Source organism: Myxine glutinosa, chromosome 6 (genome assembly GCF_964187855.1).
Source record: "Myxine glutinosa chromosome 6, kmMyxGlut1.1, whole genome shotgun sequence".
In the NCBI taxonomy this organism is placed as follows: domain Eukaryota; kingdom Metazoa; phylum Chordata; class Myxini; order Myxiniformes; family Myxinidae; genus Myxine; species Myxine glutinosa.
In genome coordinates, this window is record NC_136266.1 from 153,054,803 (window position 1) to 153,072,331 (window position 17,529).

General features: G+C 51.0%; 1 protein-coding gene across 17 annotated transcripts in view; it reads left to right on the forward strand.

Annotated features, from left to right (window-relative positions):
• Positions 1-4,617, forward strand: part of LOC137415571 (RILP-like protein 1) — a 69,447-nt gene extending 64,830 nt beyond the window's left edge. For 10 of the 17 annotated variants that reach the window (XM_078780780.1, XM_078780770.1, XM_078780779.1 and 7 more), the window contains 2 exons: positions 2,229-2,314; positions 4,329-4,617. In XM_078780780.1, coding sequence (XP_078636906.1) covers positions 2,229-2,313 — 85 coding nt within the window. In that variant the 3' untranslated portion in view covers position 2,314; positions 4,329-4,617. The remainder of the gene's footprint in view (positions 1-2,228; positions 2,315-4,328) is intronic. The other 7 variants (XM_078780775.1, XM_078780777.1, XM_078780768.1 and 4 more) reach the window with 1 other exon arrangement.
• Positions 4,618-17,529: the final 12,912 nt, after the last annotated feature.

A 17,529-nucleotide genomic window follows, 5' to 3' on the forward strand; every position in this document is an offset into this window, starting at 1 on the left:
TTTCTTATAACTGCCTACCAGTTTCTTATAACTGCCTCTGGCATCGACTGGGAGAAATTTTTGCCCACTCCTCCGTGCAGAATTCTTTCAGCTGTGCGATGTTTGAGGGGTTTCTTGCATGCACAGCTCGTTTCAAATCCCCCCACAACATCTCGATGGGATTTAGATCCGGGCTTTGACTTAGCAATTCCAGAACCCTCCATTTCTTTCTTTTCAGCCATTCCTTGGTGGATTTACTGGTATGTTTAGGGTCATTGTCATGTTGCAAGGTCCACCTTCGGTTGAGCTTCAACTTTCCGACAGATGGCCTCACATTATCCTCAAGCACCCTCTGGTACAATGAAGAATTCATAGTGGATTCTATGATGGTGAGCTGCCCAGGCCCTGATGCAGCAAAGCTGCCCCAAACCATAATATTTCCACCACCATGCTTTACAGTTGGTATCAGGTTCTTGTGATCAAATGCTGTCTTTGGTTTTCGCCAAACATGTCTTCTGGTACTGTGGCCAAATAGCTCTACCTTTGACTTATCTGTCCAGAGCACATTGTTCCAGAAGTGCTGGTCTTTGCCTAGGTGTTCATTGGAAAACTTTAGTCTTGCCCTGATGTTCTTTCTGGACAGCAAAGGTTTCCTCCTGGCACACCTCCCATGTAGATCAAATTTGTGCAGCCTCTTTCTAATGGTAGACTCGTGCACTTCGTGCACTTGTGCACTCGTGCACATCAACAGTGGCAAGAGCTACCTGTAAGTCCCGTGATGACATTCTGGGGTTCTTCGAGATTTCTTCCAGCTTGCTGTCTGCTCTTGGGCTGAACTTGCTGGGACGGCCTGGCCTGAACAAGTTGGCAGTTGTTTGGAATCTTCTCCACTTGCAGATGATCTTCCGGACAGTCGAATGATTGATTTCAAATTGTTTGGAGATCTTTTTAAATCCCTTCCCAGACTCGTAGGCATCTATAACCTTCTTTCTGAAGGCCTCAGAGAGCTCTTTTGATCTTGGCATGGTGACGCCGCACACTTCAACAACAAGAGCAAACCAAACTAAATGTCTGAGGTTTAAATAAGACAGGTTCCTCCAAGATCCTCTCTAACGATGTTCTAATCATTTGCACCTGAGCTGTTGCACCTGATTCTAATTTTAGGTATTTGAAGTAGTGATAAATGTAGGGGTGTACTTACTTTTTCCACTTGCGAAATTTGCATTTATGTTTATTTAAATTATACAATGGACTGAATGAAAAATGAATGAATGATCGTTTTAAGGCCATTTTCCCGCTAGAGCGGGGGTTAGCCAAATTATACAATTATACAATTATACAAAATTATACAATGGACTACAAAATGTAAATGTTTCATAATATTTGTCATATTATATCACCTTTATCTATCAATATTGTTGAAATGAAGATCAAATAGCTGTATTTTGAAATATGTTGAAAAAGTCAAAACTTTTTTGATACTTTTTTGTACTTACTTTTTCATGTGACTGTATGTTCATCCCATTGATGTTCAGAAGCACCTAATCCAGAGACACAGTCCATTCACGAGTACCAATCCATCAGGGGGATTTGGGGGTGGGGGGTTTTGTAGAACACACCAGTCCACTCGGGCCTTGCACTGACCCACATGGTCGGGAGTACGGGTAGATGCCCATTCAGCGAGTTAAAGTTCTCCAAATCTTTCGTTGTGCAGAGGCACGACCCTTTACTTCAGGTACTTTTCCAAGTATTTTCAGCTTAATCAGACTCTTTGTGAGCTGTTTTAAGTACCAATCCGTATATACCACAGACAATATACTTTAAGATGCCCTATATGCTGACATTTCCTCGGGTTTCTGCGCATGCACACTGAGCAATCTGAGGCAGAATACATCATTTTGAAAGTCGCGTATTGCATCGAATGGCTGGAGAGGTGGCGTTGAGCGCTGACTCATGAGGAAAGAAAATGGACATGCAAGTGAGCAAGGACATGGGCGATTAAACACCCTCACTTACAACAATACATACCTACTGTCCATATATCATTATGGGCAGACACATTCACTGGCAGAGAAGGCACAAAAATTGATTCATTTTTGTTTTAAAACATTTGTATCCCAATGAACTTTCACCTTATTATTGCATCCCACACCTTTCAATCCTAATAACCTCCATTCCATTAATTTTCCAATTTTTCTTCTTGTTCTTCTCCCTCCATGTCCTTCCCCATCCTCTATTCCTCTTTCAAGTCTCTTCACTGCTGTTCTTCCACTGGTTGTTTCTGGCTTATTGACTGATGATCCTGGACTGCATCCATTGAGGAAGTTTTATTGATGTATGCTTTCTTCTTTTCTGCTTTTTCATCAAAGCAAAGATTCATTAAATTACCCAAAAAAATTATTCTGTTTCAAATCATAAACGATAAGTCAAAACATGAAGACATCTTTCCTTTCCAAACTCGACATTCATCCGATCACGCACACTAAGTAAATGAAGCATAAATGTGACTTTCTCAAGGCTATCTAGAGAGGAAACTGTCGTTCTGATTGGACAAACCTCAGTTGAGTTTGGTGAAAAATGTTTAAATGTCTATAATTGGGTCGTGACCTTAAAATTAGGTCATGGTCAAAAAATATCAACCCTGCTTACTTTTTATTCCATATTGATGCTTATTCCATTATTGATGATGATGATGATCATTATTGATTGATTATTAAATATTCCATATTTAAACCCTGGTGTTGGGCTAGCGGCTAGGGTGTCAGCTTAGGATCCTAGGATCCTGGGTTCGAAACCCGGTCGATCGCTGAATTAACGCCAGGGGGGTTGACTCAGCCTGTCATCCTTCCGAGGTCGGCAAATTGAGTACCAGTTCACTGGTAATTCCCTGCTTGTCGTTAAAGGCGGCAAAAAGGGTTGGCGTCAGGAAGGGCATCCGGCCGTAAAACATTGCTTCAAAAAGGGGACCGAAAAACAACAACTACCACGGTTCCCGAAAAAGGCCAACCCCCGCTTGCGGGGAAAAATGGCCTCTAAAGGTGGTTTTTTTTTAATTTTTTATTGATGCAAAATTTCATTCTGAAAGTCGACAGACATTGGCAGAAAAAAGGAGTACATCCTACAATGGTGGTTTTAGTCTTCCAAGGGGTGTAAGACCTTGAGCTATAACCTGCAGGGGTATAATGTAAATTAAGTTTAAATGCGTCCTGCTCTCGGTTAACTAGCTAGGGAAATTTCGTTTTGATCGGACAAGCTTTGGTCGAGTTTTTACGTTTTCACCCCTATGTATTTGTCTGTCTGTCCTTGTTTTGTGAGCGGGATATCTTAAAATTTTGTGTACAGATTCCGATGAAATTTTGTGGAGAGATTGGGTATGTGACAATTGGACGAAATTATTAGATTTTGGTGAAGATCCAGATCCGGATTTGGATCTGAGAATTTTAAAAAGAGATTCTTCACCATTGAGCACAAAAGGGCACAAAACGACATATAGCACGGTATCTGAAAAAGTTGTGGACGGATTCGGACGAAACTTGGTGGACAGGTTGTGTGTCTGACAAGGAAGAATCGATTCGATTTTGGTGAAGATCTGAATACGGATTTGGATCCGATAATTTTTTTTAAATTTTTTGGGTGATTCTTCACCTTTGAGTGATGGGGTCAAAAACGACATATACCATGATATAAAAAACATTAAGTGGATGACTTATGACAAAACCTGGTAAATGAGTTGCTTAGACAACAAGAACAAGCCGATTATATTTTGGTTCAGGTACGAAGCCAGTTCTGGCCGATTATTGGATGAAAAACGTAAACTGTTCAGCCTGGCGTAGGCATGCGATCTACCAAGTGTCGTTCTAGTTTTTAAATATTTTTTTCCCTTTGGATTCCGACAGTTCCTTCCTCGGTTTTTTTGCAGCTTTCATCGTACTTAGCCAATTGTCTTGTATGGATTTTTCACTTGTGTATACACTGATTTAGGAAATAGAATATGTGAATGTTGATGTACTTTGGCCAATCAGTAAAAAGGGAACCACCATTTTGTGCAAATAAAGTAGTGTATTTACCCTTGTGAGAGAAACCTTAACATGGTGACAAAAATTTTTTCTCAGTTTCTGCAATCTAGACATTAATTACACTATCAGTTAAATTTCTTGTTATTGACCTTGGTATGAAGAGAAAAAAGTTTCCTTATTAACTCACTTTTACACTTTTCTTGTGAACTATTGAATTTCACTCTTTATCCTTATTTTCCATCATTTCGATCATTCATTCATTTCACTCGTTTCTTTCTGACACTTTTTCTCCACTCACTGTATTTGCTTCTGCATTCCCTTCTCCATCACTAGGATTAACTTGCTCTTGAAATCCTCGGATGACGACGAAGGACAGAATGGGAGAGAAATGGTCCCAACCTGTGACATAATTGGAAATTATCATTCATTATAGTTCGTAAATTTTAGATTTTTTGTGACATCTCTTTATACCTCAGCAACTTTGCCTGTTTATTGTTTCCCCATCTAAAATGTCGCTCATGTTGTGAGTGAACCCAGTTTCAAATCCCATAACGTATGTGTTTGTACAATGACTATTATAATATCCTTGTTATAAATGTAAATATACACCAATGTCTCCGAATGTCTGTGTCCTACAAGTCAATTATCCATATAGGTCCACTATGAGCTTTCTGTTGACAAATGAAAATCACTCGTATCATGAGTTGAACTACCCACACACACCCACACACACCCACACACACACACACACACACACACACCTGTCTATCTTCTATCTATAATAATAAAAGAGCTTGTGTGTGTGTGTGTGTGTGTGTGTGTGTGTGTGTGTGTGTGTGTGTGTGTGTGTGTGTGTGTGTGTGTGTGTGTGTGTGTGTGTGTGTGTGTGTGTGTGTCTCCATAACTCTACAACCATGATACCTAGCGGCCCGAACCTTTGCATGCGTACTAAGGGAACTCTGAGGGAGTGCATCGATGAAAACCGGATATTTGGGTAAATTTAAACACCCCTTTTGAATATAAGGGGGTGGTCGTCATTTAAAAAGCCCTACCAAGATGGCGGTCCGCAACAGGAATTCAAAGCATTAGTATAAAACAACAATCCAAGCAGGACCATTACCCTCTGCCCAAGGAACATGACTTGCTCGCTACACTTCCTAGTGGAAAGACGTTCAGCCACCTGGATTTGGAATCTGCTTGCACTCAGATGTTGCTTGATGCGGACTCCAAGAAGTTCATGTGTTGTAACATTCACAAGGGATTGTTTGTGTATAATCACTGTCCTTTCGGCATCAAATCTGACACTGCCATATTTCAACGCAATATGGAGAATCTGCTAAAAGCAAATCCCAATGTTATAGCTTTTCAAGATGATGTTTTGATCACCGGCCGCACTGATGCTGAACACTTGGGTAACCTTGAGGCGGTTCTCAAACGTCTTGTTGAAGCTGGTGTTAAGGTGAAACGTGACAAATCTAGATTTATGTTACCAGAGGTGGAATTTCTCAGTTGTATTGTCATTGCTGATGGCATAAGGCACAGCAAGTCCAAGACTGAGGCTATCAGTGATGCTCTTATGCTCTTACTCTTACTTATGCTCTTACTTATGCTCTTACTCTTATGCTCTTACTCCTGCAAACACTGGGTATGTTCAACTATTACTGTGTAGCGACCCATGGGTCCCCCAAGCAAGACCGGCATCAGAATCTCCTTGCTCCAGCCGGTGACGTCACCGGCGGGGATCCACGGCGCCAGAGTGGCTGGTCACGTGACTGCCAAAGCGTGCCGTGCGTGCGGGTATAATAAGCTACACCTGTGGATCACGTGACCACCGAAGCGCGCCTCGCTTCAGAGGCGTGGCTTTCGGTTTCGGTTTCTGGTTTTGCTTTATAAGGCAGCCCGATAAACGGGCTTTTTAGTGTTCCCGAGTTGGTTTTACGAATAAACATCTTCTCGGACGAGTTTGTGCCTTACCATCCTTTTATCCGTATTCTGCTGGAGTCCGGACTCCTTCACTGGTGACCCCGAATTTGCAACACGGCAATGGACACCGCAGTGTCCCTCAAGCTGCCCACCTTCTGGGAAGCACATGCCGCCGTCTGGTTCGCACAGGCGGACTCCCAGTTCGCCCTGCGTGGCATCACGGAGGACGCCACCCGCTACCATTACGTGGTCGCCGCGCTCGGCTCCGCGACCGCCGCCCGCTGCCTGAGCTTCCTCCAGTACCCGCCCGCTGACGGAAAGTACGACGCCATCAAGGCACTTCTGCTGGGAGCGTTCGCCCTTTCCCCGGCTGAGCGCGCACGACGCCTGCTCGACCTACCGGAGCTCGGCGATACGCGCCCGTCCGAGCGGATGGACTACATGCTCGCGTTGCTCAGCGAGCACCCCTCGGATTTCCTGTTTCAGGAGCTCTTTCTTCGCCAGCTCCCGGCGCCGGTACGGGTCGCCCTGGCAGGTACGACCATCGTAAACCCCCGCGACCTCGCCAAGGAGGCCGACAAGATCGCTTCGGCAAGCCGGCGAGCCGCTGCGGCTCGCCAGCTCGCCGGGGTGGCGGCCGGGAACCTTCCCGCCCACCCGCCCGACATGCAGTCTCCTTCCCGGAGACCGCCGGGCCGGCACGACTGGCAGCGGCGACGCCGCGTCGACCGGAGCCCCCGCCGGACCGGCCTGGTGTTATTTCCATGCCAGGTTCGGGCGGCAGGCCCGATCATGCTGACCCCCGTGCACGTTCGGCAAGTCGGGAAACGGGTGAGCCGGCGTTCCCTCCCAGCAATGAACGCCGGCCGTTCCGGAAACCTGCCTCATCATCGCGGACCGAGCCTCGGGGCGGCGCTTCCTCTGCGACACCGGCGCCCAGCTGAGCGTCATTCCCGCTTCGGCGGAGGACAGGCGGGCCGCTGTCTGCGGCCCCCCATTGCTCGCGGCCAACGGCTCCGCCATCCGCACTTTCGGCCCACGCACCGTAGCCCTCCGCTTCGGCAGCCAGCTCTTTCACTGGGAGTTCGTGATGGCGGACATCCCCATGGCTTTGCTCGGGGCCGATTTCTTGTGCGCCCACGGGATGCTGGTAGACGTGAAACGCCGGCGTCTCGTCAACGCCGAGACTTTCAGCTCCCTGGCGTGCGCCTTGAGCCGGGCCGCACCCACCCAGTTTTCCTGCGCCCTCCCATTGGCGGACGACTTCGCACATCTCCTCGCGGAGTTCCCGGCCCTCACGCGGCCGACGTTTTCGGCCATCGCGGTGAGGCACGGCATCGAGCATCACATCCCCACTACGGGCCCGCCGGTGTACGCCCGGGCTCGCCGTCTCGACCCCGCCAAACTCGCCGTTGCCAAGGCCGAGTTCACGGCACTGGAGCGCCTCGGCATCGTACGGCGCTCCGGCAGCGCCTGGGCCTCGCCGTTGCACATCGTCCCGAAGCCGGGGGGCAGATGGCGGCCATGCGGTGACTACCACCGCCTCAACGACGCCACTACCCCCGACAGGTACCCCGTCCCGCACATCCAGGATTTTTCCGCCCGGTTGGCGGGGCGGACCATTTTTTCTAAAGTGGACCTGATTCGGGGGTACCACCAGGTGCCCGTCCGCCCGGCCGACATCCCGAAGACGGCCGTGATCACACCTTTCGGCCTCTTCGAGTTCCTCCGGATGCCCTTCGGCCTCAAAAACGCGGCGCAGGCGTTCCAGCGCCTGATGGACGGCGTGCTGCGTGACCTGCCGTTCCTCTTCACCTACCTGGACGACATCCTCGTCGCCAGCACGTCCAGAGCCGAGCATCTCCTCCACCTCTGGACGCTCTTCGGCCACCTCAGCGAGCACGGCTTGATTGTCAACCCGGCCAAATGTCACTTTGGTGCGGCGACGATCGACTTTTTGGGCCACCGCATCACCCGGAGCGGCGCCGTGCCGCTGCCGGCCAAAGTCGAGGCCATCGCCGCTTTCCCGCGCCCCCGCTCTGTCAAGGCGCTGCAGGAGTTCCTCGGGATGGTGAACTTCTACCACCGCTTCGTGCCCCGAGCGGCGCAACTCATGCGGCCCTTGTACGCCGCCCTCCGCGGCCAGCCGGCGAAGCACGACGTCGTCTGGTCCACGGACATGGACGCGGCTTTTGCCGGCGCGAAACGGGCCCTCGCCAACGCCACGCTGCTGGCCCACCCGGTACCCCATGCCCCCATCGCCCTCACCACGGATGCCTCCGACTACGCCGTGGGCGCGGTCCATGAACAATGGGTGAACGGGGCCTGGCAGCCGCTCGCGTTCTTCAGCCGGCAACTCCTGCCCAACGAGCTGAAGTACAGCACGTTCGACCGCGAGCTCCTCGGGCTGTACCTGGCCATCCGCCATTTTCGCCACCTCCTGGAGGGCCGCCCATTCATGGCCTTTGTCGACCACAAGCCATTGATTTTCGCAATGGCCAAGGTCACGGAGCCGTGGTCGGCCCGCCAGCAGCGCCACCTCTCCGCCGTGTCGGAATACACCACGGACATCCGGCATGTCGCCGGGAAAGACAACACCGTGGCCGACTGCCTTTCTCGGGCCGGCGCCAACGCCGTCCACCTCGGCGTGGATTTCGCCCTGATGACGACGGACCAGGCCACCGACGGCACGGTGCAGGCGCTCAGGGTGGCAGACACGGGCCTCCGCTTGGCTGACGTCCCCTTCGCGGGCACGGTCCTGCTTTGCGACGTCTCCCAAGGCCGACCGCGCCCCGTCGTGCCGGTCTCCTGGCGGCGCCGCATTTTCGCTTCCCTCCACGACCTCTCGCACCCAGGCCGGAAGGCGTCCCAGAAGCTGGTGTCGGCACGCTTCGTCTGGCACGGGTTGCGACGAGACGTCCGCGACTGGGCCAACGCCTGCACAGCCTGCCAGCGGGCCAAGGTCCACCGTCACACCCTGGCTCCGTTGGCTCCTTTCACCATGCCCGAGCGGCGTTTCGACCACGTCCATGTGGACCTGGTGGGTCCCCTGCCCCCATCGCAGGGGTTCACCCACCTGCTCACCATGGTGGACAGGACCACCAGGTGGCCGAAGGCCGTGCCCCTCACCTCCACCACCACCGCCGACGTGGCGCAGGCGTTCATCGCCACCTGGGTCACGCGCTTCGGCGCACCGGCGGACATCTCGTCCGACCGCGGCCCACAGTTCACGTCCGAACTTTGGGGCGCGGTCGCCCGCTCGTTGGGAGTCACTCTGCACCGCACCACGGCCTACCACCCCCAAGCCAACGGGTTGTGTGAGCGGTTTCACCGCTCCATGAAGGCCGCACTCATGGCCGGCCTCCAGGACGACGGGTGGGCCGACCGGCTCCCGTGGGTCCTTTTGGGCCTCCGCAGGGCCCCCAAGGAGGACCTCCAGGCGTCCACCGCCGAGCTGGTGTACGGCCAGACTCTCCGCGTCCCGGGCGAGTTCGTGCTCGACGCCACCAGCCCCTGGTCCACCGCGCGCCAGCGCACGGACTTCCAGGAGGCCGCCCAACGTTTCGCCCCGGTGCCAACGTCCCACCACGGCGACCCCCACTCCTACGTCCCCCCAGCACTCCGCACGGCGGAGTACGTCTTTGTGCGCCACGACGCGCACCGGGGGCCGCTCCGGCCACCTTACGACGGACCCTTCCGGGTCCTACGCCGGGACAACAAGTCCTTCATCGTCAGCATCGGCGGCCGGGCGGACCGGATCTCGCTGGACCGCCTCAAACCGGCCCACATAGACGTCGGCCAGCCGAAACGGCTGGCTCTGCCACCGTGGCGCGGCCGCCCCCCGTCCACTACACCCCCCGTCCGACCATCCACCACCACACCGGACCCCCCCCCCCCCCCCCCCCCCGCGACCGGCCAGGGGTCGTTTCGGTCGGATCATCCGGACCCCCCTCAGGTTAACCTCCCTGGACCAAGTCCATTCTGGGGGGGTGTGTGTAGCGACCCATGGGTCCCCCAAGCAAGACCGGCATCAGAATCTCCTTGCTCCAGCCGGTGACGTCACCGGCGGGGATCCACGGCGCCAGAGTGGCTGGTCACGTGACCGCCAAAGCGTGCCGCGCGTGCGGGTATAATGAGCTACACCTGTGGATCACGTGACCACCGAAGCGCGCCTCGCTTGAGAGGCGTGGCTTTCGGTTTCGGTTTCTGGTTTTGCTTTATAAGGCAGCCCGATAAACGGGCTTTTTAGTGTTCCCGAGTTGGTTTTACGAATAAACATCTTCTCGGACGAGTTTGTGCCTTGCCATCCTTTTATCCGTATTCTGCTGGAGTCCGGACTCCTTCAACTGTAACTTTCTTCCGAATCTGAGCACAATCATTGAACTTTTCCACAAGCGACAACATAAAGGTGTTGAATGGCAAAAGGACCCAGTGAAGTAAGGCATTAGCCAAGGTGAAACGGTTTCTGTGTTCATCTAAACTACTGGTGTACTTATACTCTTGTTAAACCACTGGTTCTCAGTTGTGATGCCCCATCCTACGGCATTGGCTGTGCATAACAACAACGAAACGATGACGGTAATCCACAGCTTGTAGCCTATCCATAACACACTTTGTCGGATGCGGAGCGCAAGTTTTCCATGGTTGAATAAGAAGCTCTTCTGTCTACATTTGAACTTGTAACCGACCACAAATAATTGTCGTCCCTGTTTAATGAGTGTAAGGGAACTAACCTACAGGCCTCTGCATGCATTCAATGTTGTGTTGAGAAATTGGCAGCCTATGACTGTTTTATATGGCATCCTCCTGGCAGGGAGACCTTCAATGCTGATGCCTTGACTAGGTTACCACTGCCTGTTAACTCAGGTAATTTACCTGTACCAGATGAGTATTTTTGGCAGAGTGTGTTGACTGTGATAATGCTCCAATCACTTACAAACAAAATGAATCATGGACGAACGTGGACCCAGCCCAGACACTAGTAGAAGACAAAGGAGAGAGACCACCGACCTGTCGTTAGTGCATGGAATGGGCTCCCTGAAAAGGTAGTGGCAGCAGAAACAGTAAATAGGTTTACATTTTAATTGCATCGGTACTTATAGTATTGGAGATAGAGGGGTACAGTGTATACAGTGGAGGGATACTGGCAGGACGTAGGCCTATATAGCTATCTTGCGTGTGGATAGCTGATCGTACCGGTATCTGGTGTTGGTGTAGCACAGGCATGATGGACTGAATGGCCTCTTGTGCCACAGTTCCTTGTTATTACCGATAAGCCACTCATAAACTCCATGTTGAGAATGAGGGAGGTGACTATATTATTGTTATGAATTTGGGTAGAGGAATATCTAGAGCCAGGTAGATCTGAATAGGTATCATGCTTCTTCTGTCGGGATAGCGAATCTACCTGTAATAAGTTCTGTGTTTTAGGCGGTTTGTCGGGGTAAGTGTATACCTGTGAACATACAAGGATGTTCCTCTGTTAAATAGTTGTAGGGACTAAGATAAGACCCCTGTGTGTCAGACCTGGTGATCATTCCTTTGTCCATTATGTCAACGCACTCATATAAACACTTCGATAGGTCCTTAATGCACACATGAAATAATTCCCCTCCCTTACCATAATGACTTTGGGAAACAGGCAGGAAGCCAGACCGGGGCAGCGCCGCATGGAGCCACACCCAGCCACACCACCAGCTGGCCGAGCAACGAGCATCGTGGCAAGCAATAGCCACGCCAAGGGAACGGGTGATTGGTTGAGGCGGAAGGCGCGAATCTTCAGCCAATCAGCGCGGAAGGCGCAAAACGACGACTTAGAAGGAGGTTGTTCATTGGAGGGAAGAGTGCCGGTGATGTGGGAAGGTGCGAGCAGGTTCGAGAGACCAAGAAGATTCGAGGCTCTGATTGGGAACGTGCCAGATTGACGTCACACGCCGGGTGACAAAAGGACTCGCTCGACGACATTCTCTCTCTCTCTCTCCTCGTGCTTGAAGCTGTGTCTCTCTCTGCGCTGGACTTGAGAAATATCGGCTCTGCGCTGGACCCTTCGTGCTTCTCTCCTCTCTGCGCTGGACTCTTGGAGATATCTTGTCGCTCGGAGCTCTTGGTTGGTCTTCCCTGGTTTTCCTTTGTGCTCGCTCCCTTGGGTTCTTCTTGGTGCTCGTGGTGTTCTTGGTGCTTGGTGCTACGAGCGAGGCTGGCAGGTGCAGCGAGGCGCTCGGTGAAGCCTGACGGTGCGCGAACGAGGGGCGCATCAAGGCCTGCTTCCCGCTGACCGGAGTCGCGGTCGGACGACTGCGCTCGAAGCCGGACCCTCCTTGACTACAGACAGATAAGCACGCACCACATCTTACACAAATCCACGACGAACGTGTTATTTTATTAATTCATTTTTCCTTTTCTCGTATTTGAGGTCTGGTGTGGGGACGTCCCAACGTAGGATTTAGTTTCTTCCGCCGTGTTCCATTGTATCGGGTCCCGTAATAAATCTTTATTTTTGTACATTGAATTCGGGTTTTGTTTTGAGTTCATTTCCTCCAGGATCGGAGCTGCAGTCGGATCGGATCGTTACAGGTACGCGCTTGCCGCTTCTCCCTCTTCATTCTTCCTCCTGCACCCTTAAAGCCGAATCTGTATTTGATCATCGCCTCCATTAAAGCCGGTCTGTCGTCCGCCGTCCTACGGTGTTAACCAGAGGGATTCACGCGACATTATTATTACCGTACATTATTATAACATGAGAGTCTTTGTCATTTAAAGAACACTTATGGGCATGCCATTTACCCAGAAAAAAAAGATATGCTAATTAGTTAGGGTATAAGGGTAAATTTCCTGTGTGTAAATGTCTCTGTAGTTTTTCCCTTTGTTCTTATGACACTTACACCACCAGCCATGTGATCAGCACCTAAATTAAATAACGCGATCGCCGACCGGATTCGGACACTACTACTGACACCACCCAGCTCAAATCTTCTTGATGGGTGCCAAGTGTGGCCGCGAGGCCAGGCCCCAATGGACGATTGGTTGGGATGATTCGGTGGCGCTCGGTGATTGGTGAGAGTGTGACGTCAGAGAGAACGTTCGAGACCAAGGAACAAAAAGGTGAAGCGCCGCCATTTTCTCTCTCTCTCTCTCTCGTCCTGGGCTACGTGGAGTTTGGTCGCATATTGCACTTTCTCTCTCTGTCCCGGCATTGTGGCAGGCGGTTCGAGTTGCCTTGTCTCTCCTGTGCTGGGCAGTCACATTTTTTTCTCTCCCCATTCCGGGCTGCAGGAAAGATGGACGCATCCTCTCTCTCTGGTGCTGTTGGCTTCTGACGGCTGCGTTTCATGTTGTGTGCACCTTGGAAGTTCGGGATGTTCGGAGCTTGGTGCAGCCGAGCGAGAAGGACCGAGGGGGAGTGGGGGGGGGGGGGCTCTGGCCTGTTTGCTTCGCGTTGGCAGCTGGCGGTGAACACGACTTCGCGCCAACGCATGTCTTCCCGCGGAGGGACACGGAACCAGCAACGCCACCAAAACCATAGTTGAGCCCGGAGCTGAGTACCAGGCAACCGACCACACTACATTTTTACTTTCGTTTTCCCCTTGTGTTGTATACGAGTCTGAATGGGGGCACCACCATTAGGAATTAGATTTTACCGTACATTCATTTTTGTTAAAAGGTGTGCACAGAGGGAGTTGCAGATGGAGGAAATGTTGAGTTGGATCTTGGAGACGGCGTGAAGCTGGAAGGTGTGAAAACATTTTGTTACTTAGGAGACATGCTGAATGGAGAAGGTGGATCAGACTCGGCAACGGCTGCGAGAGTGAGATGTGCATGGAAGAAGTTTCGGGAACTGAGTGGCGTGCTGATGAGGAGGGGAGTGTCGTTGAAGCCGAAGGGAAAGGTGTATGCTGCATGTGTGAGAAGTGTTATGATTTATGGGAGCGACACATGGGTAATGAACATAGAGCAGCAACAATGGCTGGAAAGGGTGGAAATGCGAATGGTTCGGTGGATGTGTGGAGTATCATTGAGAGAGAGGAAGACAAATGATGAATTTCGAAAGATGATGGGAATAGAGCCTGTGATGGATGCTGTGAAGAGAAACAGGTTGAGATGGTTTGGTCATGTGTTGAGGAAGGATGAAAGTGACTGGTTCAGAAGAGTGATGGAAATGAATGCAGAAGGAAGTAGAGGACGGGGAAGACCGAGAAAGACTTGGCTAAAGATGGTCGAAGAAGAAATGCGGGCAAGGTGGTTAACAAGGGGAGATGCAGAAAATAGGGCAAAATGGAGAAGATTGTCATGGGGACCGCAAGGCTAACCCCTGCTCTTGCAGGGAAAATGGCCTTAAAATGCCTGTTGTATTCATTTTTGTTATCCTGGTATTATTTTCATTAAATCATTATTTATTGCATTTCCTTGTCATGCCTGTCTTGTACGTATATTTGTCTGTAGGGATCGGATCTATAACCCCCTGTGTCATGTCCGTCTGTGCAAATAAGACCAGGGAACTCTGTTTCCCTCGCTAAAGAGATAACACCGACATAGTTTTGGGTAATTGCCTCGGGGTTAAAGCTCGTTTGGTCAGCTGTCGCCCTGAGGTCTTCACTACAGGGTAGACACAACAATACAGCATATAGATATCCATGATGATCCATCCCAACAAGTACAGTAGCCGACACCGGTAGGGTTGCCAACTAAAATTTCGCCAAAGCACGGCAGAAGGACATGTAATTTGGAGTTGGGAGGCGGGTGCGAGTGATGGCATGGCCGGTGAGGGGGATGGAATGGGGGCGACACAGTGTCTTGTGGGTGGCGTATGTTTTTGTGTCGTGGTTATGTGTTTCTATGTGGTCGTGAGGTTGGAGAAAATGAGGATGAGTGGTGATTATTATGATTATTGTGTTGGAAATGAAAATGTGTAATGGTTAACTGTGAATGGGATTTCACATGAGGGCAGGCCATGGCAATTTTTTGTAACACCTTTTGAACCATCTTTTTTGGAATTGTGCTGAGTTGTGTTGAGAATTGAATGGCAGCGGGGGAGGAAGTGTGTTTTGGGATCTTGTGGGTGGGGAAGGTGTGTGTGTCCGCAGGTACGGATCAAGCTCTGAGGAGCGATGCCTGTGCCCCCCCCCCCCCCCCACCCCCTCTGCGGCAATTACCCCTGGCAGCTAGTGGTATCTGGAAATAGGAGCTCGTCAGTGGAGGGTCTGGTTTGGCGCCCTGGGGTAAAGGAGACCCCCGGCGACCCGTGGAGCTGCGCGGAAGCAGGAGGCAAAGGAGCCTGGTGTGTGGAGACCCTCACCGGCGAGGTATCGGTGGAAAGGGGCTGTTGGGCTGTCACGGGGCCAAGAGGTAAAGGGGGGGGGGGGGCAATGAACGTGTAAGTCGGTTGACTTGTTTTGGGACTGCGGGAACCACAGCCTGAAGCTCCCCCACCATCTTTTTGTGCGGTACCTCCCCGCTGCCTAGTTGAGGAATGCACACACACGAATGACATCAATGCCATGGTCCTGCAGGTGGGGGGGTGGAGGGGGGGGAGGGGTGAAATAAGTGCTTTGAAATGATTTTGTGTGTAATGAGTTTGGACTGAGTATGCGTGGATAAGGGGTGTGTGTTGAATGAATGTAGGCGAAATCCACCGAGCCATGTCACTCACCTGTAACACTTGGACAGAGCCTGCGGAAATTTAGGGGCGCATTGGGAATGGCCCCGCAGGTAAGGTTGCGTCTTGTGGCATCCACCGGGGGGGGGGGCGTGGTCTGTAGACCGGGGTTGTACAAATGTTTAGAGTTTTGAATTTCTGGTTAAGGTTAAGTTTTGTGGTTAAGTTAGTTTTGGTGTGTTGTTTGTTTCCTCCCTCCGCAGGAACAAAGAAGAAAATGTACATATTTGCTTGCATGATTGTTAAGGGGTTTAGCTTGTTAAGGAGTGTAGGTAGGAAGTCCGACTCACTTCCCACAGCCCTCCTGATTTATTTCATAGGTTAATTAAGTGTGAGACAGTAAGTGTTAAGGCTGGAATGGTAGCGCCTGCAGTGAACCTTGCATGAGCTACGGTTCCAGGGGGGGAGGGGGGGGGGCTGTGTTACATCTGGTGGGGTAGTGATATGTGGAGCAGATAGATCTGAATAGGTAACGTGCTTCGTCTGTCGTGGTAAGGAATCTGACCTTGTAATAAGTTCATGTGTAGGCGTTTTGGCGGTAAGATATATACTTGTGAACCTACCAGGAGGTTCGTGTGTTAAGTAGAGTTAGGGATTAAATAGTAGCGCCCTTGTATGTCTCACCTGGTCAGCCAAACCTTTGTCCCTTTTGGCACCGCAGCCACTTAGACACTTAGTTAGGATCTTTATTGCAACACTAAATAACGCCCTTCCCTGACATGACTGTGAAAGAGAACCGGCAAAAGGAAACCAGGCCGGGACACCGCCGATAATGGCCGCCGCCACATACACCCCCGGCGGGCCTATCCACCTCGAATAGCACGTGCTATGACCACGGAGTAGGGAGCGAGGTTGGGAGGTTCGGTGGAAGGGACAGATGGGTTGGCAGCGTGTCAAGGCTGACGTCACCGGCCAGCAGATATTAGCGAGGGCTGAATGCCATTTTTAGAGAGGGAGTTGGTTCTGGAGAGAGTTGGTTCGATGGAGTTGCTTCTGGCAGTGAATCTTGAGACGCAGTGGAGTGAGTGAGTTGGCGAGTAGTTGAGTTCGCACAGGCAGAGAGTTGTGAGAGAGTTGCTTCATTGGCTTTGACTTGGCTCGAAGCGGCACTTGGCGTGCAGTGGACTTGCACTCTCTTCCCATTTTTGCCATTCTTCGTCGTTCTGTGTTCGTGCTCGAGTTGAGGGTCGACCTTGTGTGGAGCTCGCGGACCTGCATTGGACGCGTGGTGCTTGGTGCACGGACCTCGTGGGCGATCGGAGCTTGGAGCGAGGCCTGGTGGTGCTCGGAGGCGGTCGGAGAGGGCCGCGTGGGACGCCGAACGGAGCCGCGTTGGACACCAAACCATACAAGACTACAGACAGATAAGGCCGAGCTCCGCGTTTACACTGTATACGATGAGACGTGTTATTTTCGTATTCATATTCCCTCGTCTGTGGTTGAGATCTGTCGTGTGGGGGCGTCCCTATTTAGGCCATTAGTTGATTATTATCATCACGGTTTTCCTGTCCCACCATCCTTGTTAATAAACGCTGATATTATTTTTATATTCCCTGTACACCTGAGCCTGCTTGAGTTGATTTCCCCGACAGGATCGCCATTTCGCAGTTAAGCGTTTCCGCAGCCTCCATTTTCCTTCTCCCTCCCGCGCGGCCATAATAAAATCTGTGTTTGGGTTGTGCCTCCGAATAAGACCGTTTAGGCTATCTGCGACTCTGGTGTTAACCGGAGTTGCGCGACACTATTGTGGAATCCTTGAAAGTGACAAACCCATCATTTAATTATAATTTACAAATTACCTTCACAACATTTACCTTCATTTCCACTACTGTGTGGTTTCCACAATTAACTCAGTGTTTCCACATTTCCACTACCACTATTGTGGAATCCTTGAAAGTGACAAACCCATCATTTAATTATAATTTACAAATTACCTTCACAACATTTACCTTCATTTCC